The 23,607-nt window shown below is 37.9% G+C and overlaps 1 protein-coding gene across 1 annotated transcript in view; it reads left to right on the plus strand.

Moving 5' to 3' along the window:
* rims3 (regulating synaptic membrane exocytosis 3) overlaps positions 1-23,607 on the plus strand; it is a 67,123-nt gene extending 43,516 nt beyond the window's left edge. Inside the window, exons 3-7 of the mRNA XM_084423827.1 lie at positions 17,128-17,269; positions 17,936-18,048; positions 18,665-18,766; positions 18,873-19,012; positions 20,917-23,607. Of these exons, the coding sequence (XP_084279953.1) occupies positions 17,128-17,269; positions 17,936-18,048; positions 18,665-18,766; positions 18,873-19,012; positions 20,917-21,129 (710 nt within the window). The 3' untranslated portion in view covers positions 21,130-23,607. The remainder of the gene's footprint in view (positions 1-17,127; positions 17,270-17,935; positions 18,049-18,664; positions 18,767-18,872; positions 19,013-20,916) is intronic.

The following is a 23,607-nucleotide window of genomic DNA, read 5'->3' on the forward strand; positions in this document are numbered from 1 at the left end:
AGAGTGTGTATGTGAAGTTTTAGCTCAAAACACCCCACAGATATTTTTATATAGCATGTTAAAATGGTCACTTTTTAAGCAAAAACGCACCGTTTTTGTGTCTGTCCCTTTAAATGTAAATGAGCTGCTGCTCCCAGCACAGAGGGTGGAGCTACAACAGCTTGCACTCACACAGACATGCACTGAAACTTTTAGCTTTTTATGTATGTTTATGTACATTTTAGGGTTTGTGATGTCACTAACCCGGGAGGAAGCTTGTGTAGTCCCTACCAGTCCCAAATATCTCCATTTGCTTTGAACTTTGAGCTTTGTAACTTTGCAGAAGTTGTTTATGCTCAAACAGCAACATTACACACTAACTAAAGTTAGAAAAGTGAAATCATGATCAGGCTCCTATGGTTAGGTTCAGTAATTTCACTTTAATGGCAATGAAAAGGTTATTAGTCAGTTGTTGAAATCCCTTATTTTCAAAAGTGTCACTTTAGTCAATTCATTGGTATTTAACAAATTTAACTGTCTTTTGCTGCAAATACATCTAAGTCAACCTCTTTGGACAGTAAGACATAGTATACAGTTGTAAATCACTAAAGATGCAGCTGGAAACATTGCAAATGATGAAAGCAGAATTTTTAAAAAATGTAACAATGAAGAAAATGATCCACACAGTAGGGGGAGCTGTAATGTAAGTGACTGTCACGTCCATTTACAGCAGCACAAGGAACATTTTTGTGTTCACTTGCTACTTGCGAAATCCTGTCATTGCCACTGTAACGATTGGATAAAACGTGATAAAAACTTGCAGCTCTGCAACTGAAATCCGGCTCATACGCACACCGTCATTCATCTTGAAATCATATGATTCAATTTGCGTCTTCTGATTGGTTTCTGTGGACTTAGAGGATTTTGCTGACAAAGGGAAGTGATGATTAACGGTTTCTGCCAGGAAACCAGTATTTCTGAATGGGCTGACGCTGGGATTTAGTAGGGATGCACCGAAATGAAAATTCTTGGCCGAAACCGAAAACCGAAAAAGAGGAAACCAAGGCCGAAAACCGAAACACCGAAAGAAATTATGCCAATTATTAGTACCATTGCATTTATGGCTATGACTGTGTACTAACTTTACTAAAATCAAGGCATTGCAATTGCATAAATGAATATTAAAGTTTCAAAGAATAAATCAATTAAAATTGTATGCAAATATTTATTTAGCACATTGCAAAGTATAAAATTAAATGTTTAACTTGACCCCACTCATGTGTACATTAAACAATCTACTGGCCTGCAATCTAAAAGCCTACTGGCCTGCAGAAAGGTTTAAAAATGAAATGTTCTCTCATAAAAACAAAGTGCATTTAGGTCAATACTGCCATAGCCCATAATAATATCTGCAGCTATATGCTCATGGACGTGAGTTGCAAAAACCATAAACAGCTAAGGTAAACACACACACACCACTGAGAAATGACGGCTGCTCTGCACACACACGCAAGGTCTCTCGCTCCCTCTCTCATGCTCGCTCGCGATTCCGGGAGATTTAAACTAATTTGCGGGCATCAGGGAGCCGCTACCATAGATATCATATATAAACGCTAGATGTCTTATGGCGCAGTCACTTCCGGCATCATCGTTCGGCCATCTTGTGACAGTGCTCTGTGCATTAAAGATGAACTGAACTGGAATTTTGAGTAAAGGTTATATAAAAGATGCATTTTATTTATTCTCATTGGTACAATTTTTAAAGTGGCAGAATTTGTTAAAAGGGATAAAATTGTATGTTGAAAATGTTGTTGTTGTTACACGGGCGCCGCCATCTTGGATTTCAACATTCGGCAACGTCACTGGAATGGTAAGCTACTCCGTTGCTAACCAACACTAGCAGAGCAGCCATTGCATGCAGCCCCTGGATTTCGAGTCCGTAGTGAGCATTTTTTAGCGACAGGCTATTTAGAGAGTTGTACTTTCAATACAACCGGTTCACTGGTGAGGGTTAGGCTAAACCTGAGGCTATTCCGTCAATGTTAAACTTTTCAGGCTGTAGTACAGGGCAGACCGATAGACCAATGGCAAGTACTACTAACACCACCGATGCTATCTATGTAACCGCAAAGACAGGGCGCTGAAACGCTCACGTCAAGGCAGAGGACAGAGAAGTATGTTAACTGTTATTAATACTATTTGTATGTATCTAGCACCCCCTCAGCACCTGCGTTAAAAAATTATCTGGCGCCGCCCCTGGTTATAACGGCCCACGTATTAAAAAAATGGTAGGTTTAAATCGGGCTTGGGTTCATAATTACAGTTAATGTGTCAGGCCGGGCGTGTGGTGGTAGTCAGATACCCATGCCATTAAAATCACTAATTTTCGTCTGTGTATAGGACCTGCAGCTGCAGCTGCCTATATACCTTCGCAGGTTCTACCATGCCGGTGACGTCATCGGAATTGCCAGTGTTCTTATACTAACAAACGCAATTTTTGTGTTGCTTAAAAAAAGAGCTATATTGATATTTTTAATTCAAATTTTTTGTGTAATTTACTTTTAATTGTCATAAACAACACATTATCAACTTTGATTATTTCAGTTCAGTTCATCTTTAAGGTGAATGATCAGCACGCACACAAATCCTCTTATCTCGCTGAAATCTTGACGGATTTACAAACGGTTTGGTTTCTTACAAACGTTATTAACGTGGCTATAATTCCGAATGCTTGAAAATGTATGTTATAATTTTTCATATGTATGCAGTGTATGTATGCAGTGTCATAACTACATCTCTGACGTTTATAACAAACCAAACCGTTTGAAAATCGGTAGAAAAATGAGCAAGTTATGGTTATTTAAAAGTACATGCACCATTGAAGTAGTGAGCGAGTACACTGTCGCAAGATGGCCGCCACGTGCGGACGTTGACCTCCATTGGCCAGCAGTGCGCACGAGACATCTAGCCTTTATATATGATATCTATGGCCGCTACGCTATCAATACACGGGAGACTCCCGGAACTTCCGGAAGACTTGGGATGTCTGTGTTTTGAAAATCGCTGTCCGTGGGTCACTCTCAGATATATTGAAATACGTCCACACCGCAGATATGTTGCTTCAGACAAGCACGTGCAGGTCGCGGTATCTGCTGTTTGCGTCATCACAACATTTCGGCCCTATTGTTTCGGTGATAAAAGTCTTTCGGCCGAAAACCGAAAATGCCCTTTTGGACCATTTTCGGCCGAAAATTTCCGGTGGCCGAATATTCGGTGCATCCCTAGGATTTAGTGGATTTGAAGCAAAAGTATTTGATGAACGTATACTACATTCGCTCAATATCATTATCTCATTTTTGACGGAGGTGGCGTTTAGCGGCTTTTGCATCTGAACTCTTCGCATAGTGACAAGCTCAGAGAAAATAATCATAGATGGCTACTAGAAGAATCAATTAAAAGTAGTCAGTATTTTGATGCTTATTGTAGCGTGTTAGCTTAGCAACATGCTAACATCCAACTCTCAATTTTGAGTCTCATGCACTTCCCGTGAGGAACTCTAAGGACAATAAACATTATTGCTGGCAGTTTACAGTTATCATAAATCTTGGACAGAAAATCAAGAAATAAATCCCTAGTTGAGAAGAGTTTTAGTGTTTCAAAATTACATGATTACGTTTTTGCAAAAGCATGCATGCCTCTGAGCTTTTTCCTTATGAAATAGCAGATTACAGAAGCTCTGGTGAATCTAGATTCTCCAAAAACCCTCATTCTTATGTGGCAGATACAAGAAGAACTGGAGAGACACCAAACAAGTTGACAAGTTGGATGGTGAAACAAGAAAGAAATGGAGCGATGGATGGATGGATGGATGGATGGATGGATGGATAGATAGACAAATAGATAGATATTGTGATTCAGAGTATAATCGAGTTATAGAAGAATGAAGGATTCGTCTACAACTTTTATAAACGATAAACATTATCCCGTTATCCCGGCAGCAAGTCAGGAAGAGTTAGAGAAAAAAGACTGATTAATGGGTGAACATTGTTAAAACGGAAGCAAACAAGCTGAGCGAGAGGCCCAGTGATGACACAATGGGATCTTGGTGCATTGCAGACAGCATTACCATGGAAACGGGGTGGGGGAGAGAGAGAGAAAGAGTGTGTGTATGAGAGAGAGAGAAAGAGAGCATCAGAGGCTAGAGGATTAGAAAAGAAGGGATGGGGTCACTGCAGAGCTCCCAGGCTTCCTGTGTACTCAGTCATGGGTGTGTATGGACTGAAGGTGTTGGCTTGAAGAGGAAGGCAGTGGGTGAAGCTAGTACATACTGGGCTGCTGGGGGTTAATATGATAAAGCTGGAGACTAGAGGAGCTTCCTGGTGGAGATTTGTATGGCTGCATCGTCACACCAGTGAGAAAATAAAGCTGCTAAACATGATCCTGTTAGCCAAACTGACAAAAAGGGGAGGAAGGGGAGGAAGGGGAGGGGGGGGGACTCAAACCAACCTAAACTGATCTTATCTTAGGCTGGTCTGTTGGCTTGTTTTAGATGGGTTTTGGGCACTTAAGTAGGCTAGCCAGTTTGACCAAGCTGGGAGGTGAGTTAGAACATTTTAAATCCACTAAGACCATCAAACTTTCTTGGGTTGGTTTAAGCTGGTCTTTTCAGCAGGGACAGACTAAACAGTTTGAGTGGGCAGTTAAAAATCAGCTCTAATGTACACTGCCAAAAGTTTGTATTGCGTCCAATGAGGGCAATTGGCTAGTACTCTCTGTCATTTGTATATATATACTATGTTTGTGTCTGAAGACAAACAGAATAAGTAAGAGTGTAAATCAATGAGTAAACTTGCTGTGAGTCCTAGTGAAAGATGGTACGTGACTGTTTTCTCCCTCAAAGAACCTTACTTGTTGAGGCTGAAAGGAATAGGTTTGTTCAGGAAAAATGATATGTTTTGCCCTAATACCACTTTAGATTCAAATCTGTATTACCTCAGCCATCCAATCAAACAAAATTTTCTCGCAAGTCAAACTTTTTTTTTGTCAAACTTGAATAACTGATAACACTTGACTCCCAGAATTATTCTTGTTTTGTACAATATGCATCGGATAGGCCGTGAACGGATGAAGTGGTGAGATGTAGCCTGTCCGTGACAAGATGATGACCACCTGGCCCTGAGCCTCTGGACCCACCGGCCATCTGCACAGCCTGACCTTCACTTCCCACACCAGGATACCACAACCTTTCCCTTTATACCTCTACCTGGACACTCTTATCCCCATTCGGGTATATGGTTTTGGACAAAACAAGTGCATTAATGCATAGTTAAAGCTAGTCAAATAATGTCCGTTGTTACTGTACTGTTCCTTTAAGACCTCTGTTATTGGCAAACACGTGATTGTGTTCTTGCATAACGTTGTGTCTTGCTATTTATTCTGCATCCCAGACCATGAACGGCATGTTTTTACGATGCTTTGTGAAGTTAAAGATAGTCCAACTTTGGAAAACCTCTTGCCTTCTGTTCCATTCCATTGTGCTCCATCCATTTTTTTATACAAGAATTCCCTATTTGAAATGGGCTGCAATAGATTTTAGAACACAGCTAAATACCAGACAGAATTCAGCTTCTGTCAAATAGAAAATTATCTATTGCCTCTATGAACCCTCTCAACAATCAGCAAACTGGTTGTGATTGCGACAAAGTCCTGTAACTGATTATTTATTTATTTTATTCGTACTGCAGTCACAAACACATAAAGACAGATGTAATATTCCTTGCTGAATAAATATAGACACAGGAATCCCAGTAAAGATGAATTTGACATATTAAGAATAAACTTAGAGTAAAGCCCAAAGTATATTTCAGCTTTGAAGTATATTAACATACAGCTGAATGCATAGACTTTCAAAGCTGTCCCAACTGGCACCCTAAACACTCGTGGTCTTTCTATGAGTCGCTTCAATACGTGCTCGGAAAGAGTGCATATCGAGGACGCATATCGATGATCTACTGCAAAGGGGGATGCTCGCAAACACCTTTTTTTATTTTTTTATTATAAAATGACAAATGTGACACCCTATGTTCTTCACGATCACATGTACCCGGTGGCCAGTATAAATCCACAAGACTGTAACAGTGTGCCATTTGGGACACGCCCAAAGTATACTTCATATGATAGCATGCGCAAACACTGGCAGTCGGCACATGCGCACTTCAGTGTCTGCTCTATTTCTCTCCAGAAGTTATGACCAATTCAAATGTCTTTGTCCTTGTTTAAGCTGGAATCTCTAGCGCCCTCACACAAGGGGTCGTCGAAGTGGCCTTCTATTGTTGTTGTGTTTATTTTGTTCACCAAGTGCAACATGTTCCTGGATAAACATCTTTGTTGATCCTAGAACAACATTCCATTCAACCAATCAGATTTAAGGGACAAGTTTAGAGTTTATGTCAAGTTTAGGATTAAAACCAGGGTAAGGTGCTGCTACATCAGTGTTATTCACCTATCATTTCCCTCTGATTTTAGGGATTACAGGGTTAGGGGTAGGGACATTTTTGGACAGAATGTTGTTCCAGGATCAACAAAATATGTTGATCCAGGAACGCGTCTAACTCGGAATCAGGACGTGCCGCAGGGATACAGAGTATGCACGGTTCGAAAAATCAGGCTGCAAAAATGTAATTCTGATGATGAAATTTACATCACACGCACTTTACGCATTCATTAGCGAACGCATAAAAACTGAAGTATGCTCTAGGCTTGATGTTTGATCAGAGATTCATAAAACTTTAACTGCACAGCAAAGTGCAGAGATGGTTTGCGTTTCACATGATCAGATTTAAGGGTGATTGAAGATATTTCTGTGAGGCTTTGAGTTTCGTGGAGGCAGTGGTGGGTTATTGCCTGAGCATGTTGTCTGCTGATCCACAGTTCCCTTTCCCTCGGCAGAGATATTCCTGACTACAGACTTAAAAATAGAACCCCCACCCTACCACTCATCCTCTGCACCCCATCTCTCTTTCTCTCTATTTATCCTCTTGTTCCTTGTCCCTTGCTGTCATCCACTTCTTATCAGTCACTCTCTCTCATCAGCGATGCTGCTCATCGTCATGGAGATGTGAGGAACAGTATATAATGTGTTACGGGTGCCTCCTGCTGTGATGAGAGGTCTAATGAGTCTCTCAGGCAGGCGTCAAGAAAGCCGACGAGGCACAAAGCCAGTCGAGAAACATATGCATTAAGTCCTGATGGAAAATGCTACAGTGTCATTAAATGGACAAATGACCATGGCTGTGCTTGGAATGGAATACTAGCGTAATGCTAACCGCATACTGCCTTGCTGGTTTATAGTATGCAAGACATAGTAGGCCTATGCTATATTGTGGGCACATAACGCCTTTACTTTTGCATGTTTAATTCAGTGAGTGGCATCCAGTTATCATCTTTTTTTTCATCACCAGTTATCATCATCATCACTTTTTTTGTACAGTTTGTGTAAAAATATAAGATATTTTCTAGATATGTCTGGAATGGAATACTAGCATACTGCTTTTTGGATTCTGTGAAGTATATTATACCGTTTACTACTTATTTTTATAAATAGCTTGCAAAATATTATGTAGTAAGTATACAATGAAAAATGTATGCTACACATTCAAACTGTGTGATACATTGTTGTTAGAAAAGAATACCAACAAACTGCATACTGCGCAGTAGAAAACAATTGTACAGTGTATTACATTGTCAATATATTACAATACCAATATACTTCTTACTGCATGCTGTGGAAATGTATACTGTTTCATATATTATTATTTTTTAAATAGGACGCAGTAAGCAGTTTTCTGACAGTGTAAATAAGGAATGTGAAACAGTACACATTATGCAACAATGAATGTCTAGTACAGTCATGAAACTCTAGAGGCTGCAGGCTGATAGGTCCTTTACATGCAATCTGCAAGCAGTCACATTACCACATGACGCAAGCTGATTGGTCTCTGCTGATCCTGCAACCAATGAGATTACTTGCTCAGCATTCAAATAGTCTGGTTCAGTGTTTGTTGCAGGCTAGTCCTGCAGCGCGGTATCAGATTTACTCTGGAACCTTCCACCTCCCCCAGCTCCACCTGCCTATAGATCTGCTACTTATGTCTATTCATGCAGCATATCTTACACGCTAAAAGCATTTTATTTGTAAATAACATATAGCAGTCCTGTCCACGACTTTATCTATCATGCGAAAAACAGCATAGCAAAATCTCTACCTGTTGACGCAGTACTGCAACTGCACAGTATATACATCATATGGCCCACCCCTATACTGCATACTACAAAAAAGTGTGAGCAGTGTGGTAACATGCAGTTCTGAACATACCCAATATACCTCGGATGAGCAAATCATCAGTCTACCTATAACTCTCTCAGCAGTCTACCCTTATGAAAAAGCTTCTGTCAGATATTTCCTGTTACATATTTAGTCTGTGAATAAACTGTTTATTTTGTGGAAGCCCCCTAATTAGATTCTCCTTCACAGACCACCCACTCACAGATCTTCCTGAAATATCAGCCATTGATTAGTTGTGTCCTGTTGGGCGATAAGGCAGTATTTTTAGCTCGAGTTAATCTAAAATGTCTGTGCCCCATGATATCTGTCTGGAGAGAGCAGGCTGTTGCCACAGATACCAGACAGAAGGATGTGTCTCCAGCACACAAGGCACTTCCCTTTTTTAGACACGCAGTCAGTGGTGTGCATGACAACGTTGATGAGCTTTTTTAGCGTAGCCGCAGGTGGGAACAGGTTTTGTGTGAAGGTGAAAATGGCTTGTTTGTGTGCATCTATGCACATGCGCTTCGATTTAAACAGGTGGATTGCTCTTCAGGCTGCATGTGAGGCTTTGCTGTTGTTCTCGGGAAAGTGTCACGTGGAATTGGATGAATCTTTTTAGCACCTCTTGCCCTCAGCCCTGATTCTGTCAACCCCATCCCTCCCTCACTCTCTCTCTCTCTCTCTGAGCTGCACTGTTTAATATTTCATCAAAGTGTCCCAAAGGACAGACTCTCCCGCTGTTCTGGTATTTACTGGGGATCAGTAGCGAGATACTTCTGGGTGAAACAGGCAGAGTAGGCGTTTGGATACAAGGGAATAGCTGTCGAATGACAAGGACTGAGAAGGGAAGAAACAGACAGGAGATAAAGCCGTATATAGAAAGATAAATGTGTTTTATAAGCATCTTGGAGAAAGATTTTACCCCTCAACATGTTGCTTTCAGTGCAAAGGAAAATTTACCAGGAATAACATGCATAAAGGTTTAGAATAATGTTATTTGGTTCAGTTAGTTGGTTCAGTCAGAGGTCTGTATGTTTGATTGTGAATGGAAGAATGCTTCCTCCACAGAGTAAAAGATAAAAAAAAAAGTAACTGTGAAATAAAGTTTAACAGTTAAAATAATATCAGACTGTGAGATATAAAGTTGCAAGTGCAAGAAAAGGTCACAATGAGTTTTAACTTCACCTTTTGAGATGTAAAGTTGCAATCGCAAGATCCAAAGTCAAATAGTGAGATAAAAAGTCACATTTTGAAATTTAAAATCCTAATTTTGAGATAGAAAGTCACTATTACAAGAACCAAAGTCCCAAATGAGATATAAAATCCAATTGTGAGAAATAAAGTTGCATTACAAGATTTGAATTCACAATTGTGAGATTTAAAGTTACATTCTTACCTTTAAGTTGCAATTCCAAGTCAAATTAAAATCACAGTCATGAGATATAAATCAAAATTGTGAGATTTTTATATAAGATTGTGAGGAGCCCCAGACTTCACAGAAAGTTGCATCACAGGGCCCTTGACGACATACCGACAGGGCTTGGTCAAAAGATGTCTTACTTAGATCTCTATGGGAGCATGTGCCTGTAAAGGTCTTGTGCAGCAGTTACTTTCCCATGGGCTAATTGGCTCAGGAAGCATCTAGAGCCGCAAGGGCCCTTGACGGTGGACTGTACCGAATTTCGAGGCCCTGCGACCTTTTGACCCCTGTATTTTGGACGTCCCTCTGGCAACTTATTGAATGGACATTTCATAGGCAGTTCATGGACGGGTGTCTTTTTGGGCCAATTAAGTACTAAACGAGGTCAAAGATACAGAACTCTGGACACTGTCCCAGGGGCCTGTGACGAGACATATCTGTTAATTTAAAAGACCCTGTAATTTTTACATTTTAATTAAACAAACACAATCTGAGCAGCATGACACAGCAACCAATCAATGGCGTGAGTTTAGGGTGGGACTAACTGTTTGGTCAACCAATGGCAGATTATTTAGATTATAACCAAAACCAGGAGTATTTGGGGAACCTGTAAAAATGATTTAGACATACTAGTGGAAATTAATTACTTACTTCATCTTTAAATGTGGCCATTTATTCTACTACAAACATAGATACAACACGTCACATACAGTGAATGTACAGTTCCCTTTCACTACCTCAGAGCCAGCCTGTTATTCTTGTCAAATAACATGTTTATATAAGACGACAACATGTAGTTATTCTGTTGCACAAAGTAACTGTTCTGAAATGTCACATATAATATATCCCAAGCATTTGCTTGCCATTATGTCTGTGGTATTTTAGCATCAACTGTCTATCCACATCAGATGTTGTTCATTTTTAAATGAACACCTCAGTGAATTGTGTGCATCTGACTGCGATCTTCTTGCTCTGTGTTAGTGTGGCCCACACTGTTCATGTTCTGTCAGTATTTTTAGAAAGCTGTTCTGGTTCTCTATGTCTCGCACTCGCTCTTGCAGTTATTTTATTTTAAAGACTATGAGCATCATGACAGTAAGCAAGTGTCTGCTGGGAATGCAATACTTGCAGTTCTGCAGCCTGTCTGTACATATTCTTCTGCAGAAACGACACTATTGTGATTCATAACAGTTTAGAACATAGAGTCATTGAGTCATTTGCAGTGCATTTGCTTTTTTTTTTTATTAACCGAGCTCTTTAACTTGTGACAAATGCCCTGTTTCTTTTTTTCAGACTATTTTGAACTTTTGAGGCTTTGATATCAATTGTGACATTGTGCTGTCAAATATAATGACTATTGATTATATAAATATAATGACTCTAAACAAAAGACAAATCAATTAATGTCTATTGTATCATAGTGTATCTCTTTGTACATTCACCTAATTGATATTTCCAATTCATCTTTATATTTATTTATTTTGTTAGGTGTTAGAAGCAATAAAAGTTTATTTGGCAATAATGACCACTGAAAAAAATTATTCGTTGCTCTAATTTTGTCTAAAATACACTACCATTCAAAAGTTTTTGGTAAGTTATATATATATATATATATATATATATATATATATATATATATGTGTGTGTGTGTGTGTGTGTGTGTGTGTGTGTGTGTGTTTGTTTGTTTTGAAAGAAGTCCTTTATGCTAACCAAGGCTGCATTTATTTGATCAATCTTAAATAACAAACATAAATTTTCTTCCATTTTATCCATTCAGTCTTCATTTTCACATGATCCTTCAGAAATCATTCTAATATGCTGATTTGGTGCTTTAGAGATATTTATTATTTTTATCCATGTTTGGTAACATAATAACTTTCATTAATAAATGATTAACAAAGATTATATAATGCTTAATAGATCATTAGTTAATATATTCACACAGCTAGAAATATGCTTGTTGATGTTTATACTATGTTTACTGAAATTATTAAACATTAGATAATGATTAAGAGATAATTAAAGTAAATTGATATGCTTAGAAATGTCATTAAACTTTCATTTAATATGATCATGCACTTAAAAATCTAATGATCTAATCTTAAAAAAATATATTTTAACAGATGTTATACAATGATTAAAATCATTTGTAGATGTTTTTAGAATTGCGTGATCATATGAATTTAAAGATTAATGATATTTGTAAGCATATCAATGTACATTAAATAATGATTTGTTAATTATTATGAAATTTTTAATAAGTTCATTAGTAAACATTAACAAGCACATTATCCCATATTTCTAGCTATTTTAATAAATATTAACTAATGGTCTGTTAAGCGTTATAATGTTTGTTAATGACTTATTAGTGAAAGTTATTAAAAAGTGTTACCGTGACACAATGTTAATTTTGGGTGAACTATCCCTTTAAACACTAACAGTATTCATATATCAGAGTATTAGTTCTTGGCTCATGGTCTTATCGGCTCCTATCTAATCCAGGAGGTAATTATGAAGTCATCACTCTCTGTTGTTGAGATGTCATCTTTTGGCACAGAATAGAGCGACATGTTTTTCTCTTTATCTCTTTCTTAACATCAGCTGAGCAGCCTATTTGTCTCTCTCTCTTCCTTCCCCTCTCTCACTTTATATGGTGAGGTCAGCAGGTTGGCCGTCAATGCTTGGCTGTAACAGATTGCTGGGTGCACTTGTCTTGTGCATCTTCCAGGTTTGTGAGTCGCCTGCCATCATCTACCCAGACCTTTGATTTATGAGTCCAACAGGGCTATAAGCACACCTTATGGGAAATGTGCTTTTCACTGCTCCCATAGTGTATGATTGCAGAAATCTTTTATTTAGTGAACATTGATGGATCAACATGTTCTGTGAGAAAATAAATCCTAAAAGTTTTTTTTTTTTTTATCTTATAAAATATATGAGGTGGCACACACTCGGGGAAAAAGGCACACCAGCATGGGGCAAAAATCACCCAGTGTTGATACAAATGTTTTGCATAATACGTAAGTTAATACCCATTCAAAGAAATCACTTCAGCGAAGTTTGTATTGTTTTCTGGGTTTTTTTTATATAAAATATTTTTTAATAATAAATATACTGTTATTAAAATATGTCTTTTTCAAAATACAGAAAAAAATATTACTTTGAGTTAGGGTTAGAATAAATTATATTTTATGAAATGATCAATATCATATTTATAAATATGTTTATATACATATATATATATATATATATATATATATATTTTTTTTTTTTTTTTTTTTATATGGTACACAATTTTATCCCCATGTAACATCAACGAGTGGATGAAGAAGACAAAGGTAGGCGAAGATACAAAATACTCAATATTTATTTCCATAGGCAAAATCCAAACAAACTCGAAACAGTGTGCTAGTGCACAAACACAAACAATAACCGACCAAGACAGATTGAACAGAGAGAACTAAATACAGACACTAATGAACTATAACGAGGTGAGGACAGGTGACACGGATGATGAAGACGATGAACAGGTGGGTAATTGAGGGAGTGAGTTCAGGTGTGGAGACAAGGAGGATTCTGGGAAGTGTAGTGAAGACGAAGACAGAATGGTGCAGACGATGACTGTGACACCCCAATTTTCACTCGCTGACAGTTTTGTGGAAATTACCACCAAATTCCAAAATCACATGAGTGACAATAAGGGCTTGACAATAATTTTTTGCTCACCAGCCAATGTGGCTTGTGGTTTTACAAATTTAGCCACTCAGCATTTTCACTGGCCAAAATTTTAACATTGATACCATGGGGAAAACCTGCCATATAGATATTTTTAATATTGTCTCATAATTTGGCAGCAGGTATATTAGGCTGCTGTCACTTTAAGAATTGACGCACAGATCCATTATTCTGTTACACATGCGTTTTCTTTCTCAACTGTTTACGTTCACTTAAAACATAACTGACTGTGTTTACGTGAATACCTGCCAAGACCGGCATTTTGACATTATTTTGTGTGTTTTTGACTGTTTAAGCGCAATAAGCAGTGAAAAACCTCTATTTAATACTGAGAGGCGGCTTTATGTGCTGCGGCGCTTTGGGTGTGAGCTGAAAATCTGCGGGAATGAGTAAAATTATGCTCAATACGCACAATCCCACGCCAAATTAAATCACTGTAACACCAAAAATGTTTTGGCCGTGGTGAAAATGTGTATTGTGTATGATCAAAAATGATGATGAAAGACCATGAGAGAAGCGCAGATGTATCTCAGATGCCCGTGAAATATTTAGCATGCTAAATATCTGGACCTGTCTGGGACTCAGAGTGCTGCAGTGTGAAATGCGTTTTGACTGGAAATTACATCACCGACGACCTACAGCCAATGAGAGGCAAAGATACAGGGCAAAGGAAAGTTCAGGGGGAGGAGTCACAAAACACAGCAAGCATTGTTTCTGCAAGCAACTATTCTGTCCTTCATATTCTTGTCTCTTTTTCGTTTTCACTGCAAAATCGGCACACACAGACAACTTTTATCACAAGCTTCTTGCATGCATCATTTTAACAAGAAATAGTCTCACGTGAGAACTCCTGTCTCACTTGTGATCGTAGGTTATTTGCTTTATCAATGTGGTTTATGTGGTTTGTAGACCAGACAGAGTTGTCAGCGATTCTTCTTATTAAATGTTGTGTAATGTTTGACCCCCTGTCACTGATCCATCATGTAAAATGCACACAACAGCAACTAAATGGCACCCGAGACAGTCGTCAGTGTGAGATTAACAGTAAATCCAATGACTTTGAAAATCATGCAGTGTGTACTCGGCATAAGGTGGACACCCAACTTAATAAATTATATCGATCATTTAAATCGAACCAATAATGTCAATAATGCCTTTTACACCAACAGTAGATCAAATTAGCACAGAATCAACTTTTCTATGTGCATAGAGAAACGCAACTATTTAGGAGAGTGCTGATGTGAGTTTTGCCGTCTAGAGGTTTAATAAAATCAAATGCGTCTTTAGCCCCGTTGTAACCCTATATTCTGGCCAAGAACTATCCACTTTGACATGTAAACTTGTTACTAAGTTCCTCAAATAAAACTGAATATCTTTGGAGATTTGAAGTCAAGAACTTGGTAAATAGCTCTCATAATATCAACCGGCTGTAAACACGATTTTCTGAGTGGGCTGATTGCGATCACAAGTGCTTCCCAGGTTTGTGTGCAATATGCATCAGATGGTCAATATGGTTTTGCTTTTTTGTCCTTTTTGGAGCTCACTGTGTACTTGCTAATGGATGTAGCACTTTATAACTCCTTGGTGACTTCGAGACGGTAGCCTCTGGGCTCATGAAACATGAGAGTTTTAATTTTGGAAGTTATAATTTGGCATTGCTTATTATCACCTACTGTGTTTTCAAGCCCTGTTACAAATTTATACCACCACTTTCTTCTTGTTTTACTGGTCTGATTTCCATATTTGGTGTTTGAGAACAAAAGCAAAAGCATTTGAGTTGTCAAGCTCTTCTGCTTTGCCTGGATTGATTGCTTGTCAGAAAAGTATGCCAGCTAAATGCAGCAGTTGTAAACAGCTGGAAGTCATGCAGAGTAAGGGTACAGATGAGTTTACATTAGTAGCCAAGTAAATGACTCCTGGTATGAAATATGACTGGACTATATAAGCTCAGCTTTCATTTTCATAAACACTTTAGCAGTTTGTGCTGTGTTTTTACATGGCATTACATTTGAGGAGTTTATATCAGTGCCACTTTCCATTACACGTCAATGTCCTGTGACTTTTTTTGAACTATTAAAGATATAAAGGTCTTGACCTTCCTGACTGTCTTGTAATCATACAATGTAATAATTTTGATATAATTGACTGCAATAATATTCAATCAGTTGTATTAAAAATATATATTTTTAAACTAATAACTTATTTAAACTAACAACTTGTGTCCCACATTCTGCAAGCTACCCGGTTATTTCCTTCATTACAAAAATGTAACATTGCTTAAATTGTTGCACCATTATTTAACATCATTTAGACCCTTTCTAGAGTGTCACATGAAGAAAAGTAAATAATATGTTACTGTTGTGTTGTTTTAATATATTTGAGATACTATTATAGTTTTTTTATATTTATAAAAGTTTTTTTTTTATATATATATATATATTTTCTGTTTTCATTTTAATTTTAGTTAAAGTTTTAGTGATTTTGTTGTGTCTTTTTGTCAATTTATTTTATTTCAATCATGACAACTCTGAATAGTTTTAGCATCCCAGACAGCAATATAGTGTTGGCCCAGATCCGGCCCACACCTGGGCTGTGTGAAATCCATGTGTACCAAATGTGTGCCGGATCTGCTACACTGCTGCTGCTGCAGAGCAAGTATGGACTTGCTACTGCTAATAGATACACAGACATGCTGCTGTAAGCATGTAAGATATACTGCTGCTACATAAATAGACATACATAAATCTTATAGCAGATCTAGGCAGGTGGAGCTGGGGGAGGTGGAGGGGTTCAGAGGAACTCTGATAACGTGCTGGAGGACTAGCCTACAGTGGACAGTGAACCACACCATTTAAATGTTGAGCAAGCAATCTCATTGACTACAGGATTAGCAGAGGCCAATCAGCTTGTGCCATGTGGTAATCATGTGATTAGTTTATTTCAAGTAACAATTATTTTAAATGGTTTTAGTTTATATTAACCCAGCTCTTTTACCCACATTATTTTAGGAAAATTGTCAATTTATTTATAGAAAAAATAAGTTTTATAAATATCTACAACCTGTGTGTGTGTGTGTGTGTGTGTGTGTGTGTGTGTGTGTGTGTGTGTGTGTGTGTGTGTGTGTGTGTGTGTGTGTGTGTGTGTGTGTGTGTGTGTGTGTGTTTGTGTGTACTTGTACAACTATCTTTGTGAGGACCAGTTTGAGTTTTAGACCATTGGAGTGAGGACAAAGAGAGTAAAGTGAGGACATTTTGGCCGGTCCTCACTTTCTGAGACCCCTTTAAAGGCCTGTTTGAGGGTCAAGACTTGGTTTTAGGGATAAGGTTATAATTAGTTTAAGGGTAGGTTTAGGGTAAGGGTTCGGGTTAGGCACTTAGTTGTGATGGGTAAGGTTAGGGTAAGCAGCTAGAGATTGCATTGTGTCAATGAATGTCCTCATAAAGATAGATGTACAAGAATGTGTGTGTGTGTGTGTGTGTGTGTGTGTGTGTGTGTGTGTGTGTGTGTGTGTGTGTGTGTGTGTGTGTGTGTGCGTGCGTGCGTGCGTGCGTGCGTGCGTGCCTGTGTGTGTGTATCCGTGTGTGTGTGTGTGTGTATCCGTGTGTGGGTGTGTGTGGTCTATTCATGGAAAGTGTCCAGTGTTACATATGCATGTTTTTTTGTGTAGATGGTGGAACAAAGAAGCTACGCAGCACCATCCGGCGGAGCACAGAGACGGGTATCGCTGTGGAGATGAGGAACCGTGTCACACGGCAGGGCAGTAAAGAATCAACAGATGGCAGCACCAACAGCAACAGCTCTGATGGAACGTGAGTGACATGGTGTCTCATTATATTTGTATTTTGCTTTTATTTATGTATTAATCACTATTTAAACAACAGTCCGTTGACACAGACTCCTCATCACAGACATTTAACCTGGAGATCACAAATCACTGCATCCAAATGCATTTATATCTGAGTGAATCTCACAAAAACAATTAAAACAATTTTAATAATATACATTTTTATTTCACATTACGTTAATGACATTTTGATGATGAAATGTGCTTTATTGTCATGAAAATAATTCAAATGTGGTGTAATATGATTAGAGCTGCAACAATTGATAAAATTGGTAAATAATGTGTAATAACTGGGGTTTTTTAAAATAATGGATTACATTTTTTATTACTTTAATAATTACCAAATATTTAATTTTTTCATCTGATTAATTGATTAATAAATAAAATCAACATATCAGTCAGTTATCAAAATAATTGTTAGTTGCTGCTCTAAATATGATAAAATATGATAAGATGATAAGATGTATGACAAGTTTCATACATCTATGTGTAATGTGAGGTATTTTCACATTAAATGATGAAGTAGTTGGTTTCTCAGTACTATGTATTGTATTGTTTGGAAACAATCCTGTTTTGTATTGATGAGTTTGACAGATCACACATTTCACACATCTCAACGGGTGCATTTTAGGTTCATCTTCCCCACCACTCGCCTGGGCCCTGAGAGCCAATTCAGTGACTTCCTGGATGGCCTTGGTCCCGCACAGATAGTGGGACGTCAGACATTAGCCACACCGCCAATGGGTAAGACATCTGCATACTGGGTAGTATACACTGAATACAGCAATTAAAATTTTGTTAAAAAAAAAAATCAGTTTATGCTAATATCATTTTATACCGTCTTGACTCTTGGTAGTCCAATCAATTAATGTGTCAAGAATTATTGTGGCAAAACGTTAGCTTTATTCATCACACTGGATATGAAAGGTCAAGTCGAGTATATTGCAATGTGCCTTTCACGCAAAACAGTCTTTCACGCTGTGTGCTTCACCAGGGTATTTTGTATGTACAGTAAATTTTCATACTGAGCATAGTATACATAGTATATACAGTAGAAATGGTACTATACTATCCTTTAGCATTCTGTGGAACTCAGCTGATTGTCAATGAATTTGTCTGCAAATGGACGCAGATCTGATAAATGTCAATCTTTGTAGGAGCCCATGTTGACTGGACTGGAGTTACTGGCTTGTTAGATTTAATAATAGCCTTTGTTTCAAGTCAAATATCAAGGCAGAAACTCTCAGGAATGGAGGTTATATGTTATTCTTTGTCTCCACCTGCTGTTGAATTATCCCATTGCAAGATTTCTGCACAGAAATGAAAGTTTTGATCATAAGCCATATGGTTTTCTCTGTAGGTGATGTTTACATTGGTGTGATGGATAGAGGAGGTCAGTTAGAGGTTGAGATCACGCAGGCCCGAGGTCTGACCCCTAAACCAGGCTCAAAGACCATTTCAGGTAACCCACGATTAAAAATTACTGTGTTGACTCATTTTATCCACATGATTTGTTTGGTAAGGCCATAGAACACTGATTTTTAATTGGATGATTCCTTCTCTATCAGCAACATATATAAAGGTTTATGTTCTGGAGAATGGAATGTGTCTCGCTAAGAAGAAAACCAGAGTGGTGAAGAAAACCCTGGATCCAACCTTCCAGCAATCCCTGATGTTTGACGAGAGCCCGCAGGGGAAAGTGCTACAGGTATTACACTCCAGCTATCCTTCACAAACACATTCTTCAGAAAACAGCATATAACATCTAAATATCCACCGGTCCCAAAAAAAAAGCATTTAATGGAATAAAAAGTTTAAAAAAAATCTTGCAGTCTTGAATTTGTTGATGGAAAGACAGGAGACGCTGTTTAAAGTTCAAGGGGCTTATTTTGTGGTTTTTACACTTCATATTCTGTACAGTCTATGCAGTATAATTATTATTATTATTTATATTGAATATCATCAGTGGCTAACAATCAGTGTCATAATCATAGCAATGGCATAATTAATAATGATATTATTTATTTTTATATTTGATATATTCTAATTAAGTCTAATGACTATTTACACAGAATGTAATGATATTTATTTGGTGTTAAAACCTTGATATTTAATACCATTTATTTTCTTTTTTTTGTTTGGTAAGAAAAATTAGTAAATTAAATTATTTTTAATATTTGCAATAAAATGCTTAGATTTGGGCATTTATTTTAAAGACATGCACCATTTAAACATTTGGGGTCAGTAAGATTGTTTTATGCTTTTGAAAGAAGTGTTTTTTGCTCACCAAGGCTGCATTTATTTGATCAAAATAGCGTAAATGTTATTATATTTTTAAAATGTAATTTTTTCCTGTGATGGAAAAAGCTGAATTTTCAGCAGCCATTACTCCAGTCTTTAGAAATCATTCTAATATGTTGATCTAATATTCTCAAGAAACATTTCTTATTATTATCAATTTTGAAAACAGTTGTGCTGCTTAATAGTTGTATGGAAACCATGATAGTTTTTTTTTTATTCTTTGATTAATAGAAAGTTAAAAGAAACAGCATTTATTTGAAACAAATCTTTTGTAACGTTATAAATGTTACTTTTGATTAATTGAATGCATCCTTGCTGAATAAAAAAGTATTAATTTTTTCCAAAAAATCTTACTGACTTATATATATATGACTTGTATGTATATAATATGTTCACAATTAAGACAAAAAGTACATTAAGACACGAAAGTCTCTTAAAGGTGCAGTGTGTGATTTTTAGCGGCATCTAGTGGTGAGATTTGCGAATTGCAATCGGTCAATAATTCGCGGCCTTTCCTTGAAATTTCAAACTCGAATGAGAGGCTACGGTGGCCGACGTAGGAAGCCGCGTCTTTTCCTGCTGCTTCTCATTCAAGTTAGTGATGAAACGCGCTCTGTAGCGCTGTCTGTTCGCTGTCGGCTACGGTAGAAACATGACGTCACGATATGGCGACCTTCATAGAAGGGGTGGCCGCGGTTATGTACATATAAATGACTCATTCTAAGGTAATAAAAACATAACGGTTCATTAAGTAAGGTCTTTATACACCACTGAAAACATAGTTGTGGATCTTATATTGCATTTCTGTCAATAGATCCTCAGAAATATCACACATTGCACCTTTAAAGGGATAGTTCACCCAAAAATGAAAATTCTGTCATCATTTACTCACCCTCAAGTTGTTCCAAACCTGTATGAGTTTCTTTGTTCTGTTGAACACAAAGAAAGATATTTGGAAGAATGTTTGTAATCAACAGATCTCGGTCCCCATTGACTTCCATAGTAGGAAAAATATATACTATGGTAGTCAATGGGGACCGAGATCTGTTTGGTTACAAACATTCTTCCAAATATCTTCCTTTGTGTTCAGCAGAACAAAGAAACTCGTACAGGTTTGGAACAACTTGAGGGTGAGTAAATGATGACAGAATTTTCATTTTTATCCCTTTAAAGAACTATCCCTTTAAACATCCAGAGCATAAGACACACTTAAAGATGTATAAATGTCATTACATAAGAAACTTTCACACCACGTGCAAATGCCATATTTGGGGCCGCTGCATACTAAATGTGTCCATTTATCCTCTCCAGGTGATCGTGTGGGGAGATTACGGCCGCATGGACAGCAAGTGTTTCATGGGAATGGCTCAGATCCTCCTGGATGATCTCGATCTGTCATCAATGGTGGGCGGCTGGTACAAGCTCTTCCCCACCTCCTCTCTGGCGGACCCCAGCATCGGCCCTCTGACACGCCGACTCTCCCAGTCCTCACTCGAGAGCGCCACCAGCCCCTCGTGCACCTAGACACATCCACGTCCCCATCTCAATATGCCTGTGTTCTCTATCTCTACGTGTGTATCTTCGTTCAGTATACCCCGCCACCGACCCCAAAAAGCATGAACACACACTCTGATAGATACGGCCAACTCGCCCGGGGCTGGAACGCTCCTCTTTACCGACACAGATTTTAAGAGTTGGATACAAATCAGGCATGACACATTTAACACATACACAGATGGATATGGATGTAACCAGCAACATGCGGTTGTAGGGGCGTCCGGAATCAGTCATGGCTAGTTACATGCAGATCCATTGTTCGCAGGTCAATCAATAGGGGCATTTAATAAATCTGCTGAGAAATGTTCCTGACAATGTAGCATTTGTGTTGACGTCATGTCACACAGGGAGCAGAATGGGTCCTAGCAGTTCCAGATCCTCAAGGGTCAATAATTTCTCTATGCCAAACCCGAAGTTTTATTTTTTAAAAACCAAAGCAATTCTTACTATCTGTAGTGTTATATTATAGAGTATGGATATGTAGCAGAGTCAATGACTTAGATGAGATGCAAAAAAAACTAAGACGTGTTAGAAAAACTCACTAGACTACATACACAATTAAACTTAAAGGGCAGGGCTTTACTCCACAGGTCAGGTTATATATTAGAAATGCACACAATTCATGTCGCATAAAGTAGCGTAATCTTTTTTTTTTTTTTTTTTTTTTCCGGAGAGCTCAATAAATAAATATATAGATCGATATTTGTGTTTATGTATTAATCGACTGCATTCTGCACGTTAACTCGCAACCCTTGTTCAGCAAAATATGTAAAGTGCTATTTAAGCTTGCCTTTAAAATGATGTAGACTTATAGATGGTAGGTTATTTATTTTGCTAATGTTTTAATCTCACTTTTTGTCTGAACAACGCAATCTGCACCGAGCTGCAGACCTAGTCAGAGGGAATCGAAACCCTCTGAAGGAGAACCAACTGTCCTGTTAAACCAGCAACCCTCATACACAGCTGCTGCATTGTGGGATATGCCGAACGTTGTCCGCTGGCAAGCAAGAAGACTTTTCTTGTAGCAAGTAGCGAAGATTTCTGGAAAGTTGGAGCCGCGTTATACTTCACCGCCTCAAGTAGTTCTGGGTTTCGTTCTACCAGCATATGGATCTGAACTGTTAAAGGTCTTTTCCGTTTCCTGTTACGCTCAGGAGGTCACGCTGAACAAAAACCAAGTACACGACTATATGAGGACCGGTGATGGAGTCGCTCGCTCAACAGGATCTTGAAGCCCAGAACAAACGGTATTCTGTAAACTCCTGGACACTTTTGTTTTTCTCTATGAACTTTGCCATTGTGGCTATTCCTGTCCAATCAGCAGTCCTCTTTAGCTGGGTGGCTCTAGATGGCTTCTTCAGTCAGTCGTTGGTGTCACGGAGACATTTGGAAGGAAAACAGCACTGTAGGTAAAATACAAAGTGTTCATCACACTCCTGTCAGCCTCCTCTGCACATCTAGATTTGTTTTCATAGTTCTTCTGAATATATCAGATCGGTACCTTATATATCATAGGATCTCTGTACCAGTACATCAGATTTCAGTTTTTCAGTCGCATCTTCTGCAGAGATGATGGTAACACTTATAAAATGATTAATATGTAACAGTATCAATAAGAACCAGAAAAATTACTCATTTCTAAGTTCCCATATGGATCATTAGGCAAATCATTAAAGACGCCTCTATAATTCAGTCTGTTCGAAGTCTAAATGTTGTTTGATTTTCTGGTTTGCATCATGATATGCATGATCTGCTTCTAAAGGCAGACTATGAGATCAGCAAACCGTTTCATCTGATTTATCATTTTGAATCGTTTGAAGTATTTTAGTATTTTGCTTTGCTGTACAGCCGTCTCTGCTGAAACTTTGATACAATACTTTGCTCTTTCTTATTATCGTCATAAGTTGCAAATGTAGTACATTCAAGCTGAAACTATTTTACCCATGCCAGTCTGATTTTACTTTCCAGCCCGTCGTTGTTCTTCAAGCTCAAAAGTTTTGCCTTTAAACATACAAAATGAGTCTCTGCTAATTCTCACATGCATTTCTTGCTTCTTATGTATTTGCACAAGTTTGATTGTGTTGCACATTTCTCTTTTTCACTAACAGACAAATGTCTGTACATTAAATTAGGTACTAACTAAAGATGAAATTAAATTGTTTTACTGTACTAAAAACAAATTGTATTTGCAGCTGAATGTTTGTCCTTGGTAAACACTATGAAATGACTATTAGATATTGATATTTTTTCTATGTGATTTTACGTACATTGGAATATGGGATTATATGTGTCCCTTTACTGTACAATGAAGTAGTTACAAATCTTGCATTTTTGCAAAATGAAGAGTCTGAATGCATGAATATTTGTACTGTACTGCTCTATTTTTTCAGGTGTAGTGGATGGATGTAGTTTGTTGCAATCCATAGCTAAACCAAATGCAACATC

This window comes from Rutilus rutilus (assembly GCF_951802725.1).
Source record: "Rutilus rutilus genome assembly, chromosome: 11".
Lineage (NCBI taxonomy): Eukaryota > Metazoa > Chordata > Actinopteri > Cypriniformes > Leuciscidae > Rutilus > Rutilus rutilus.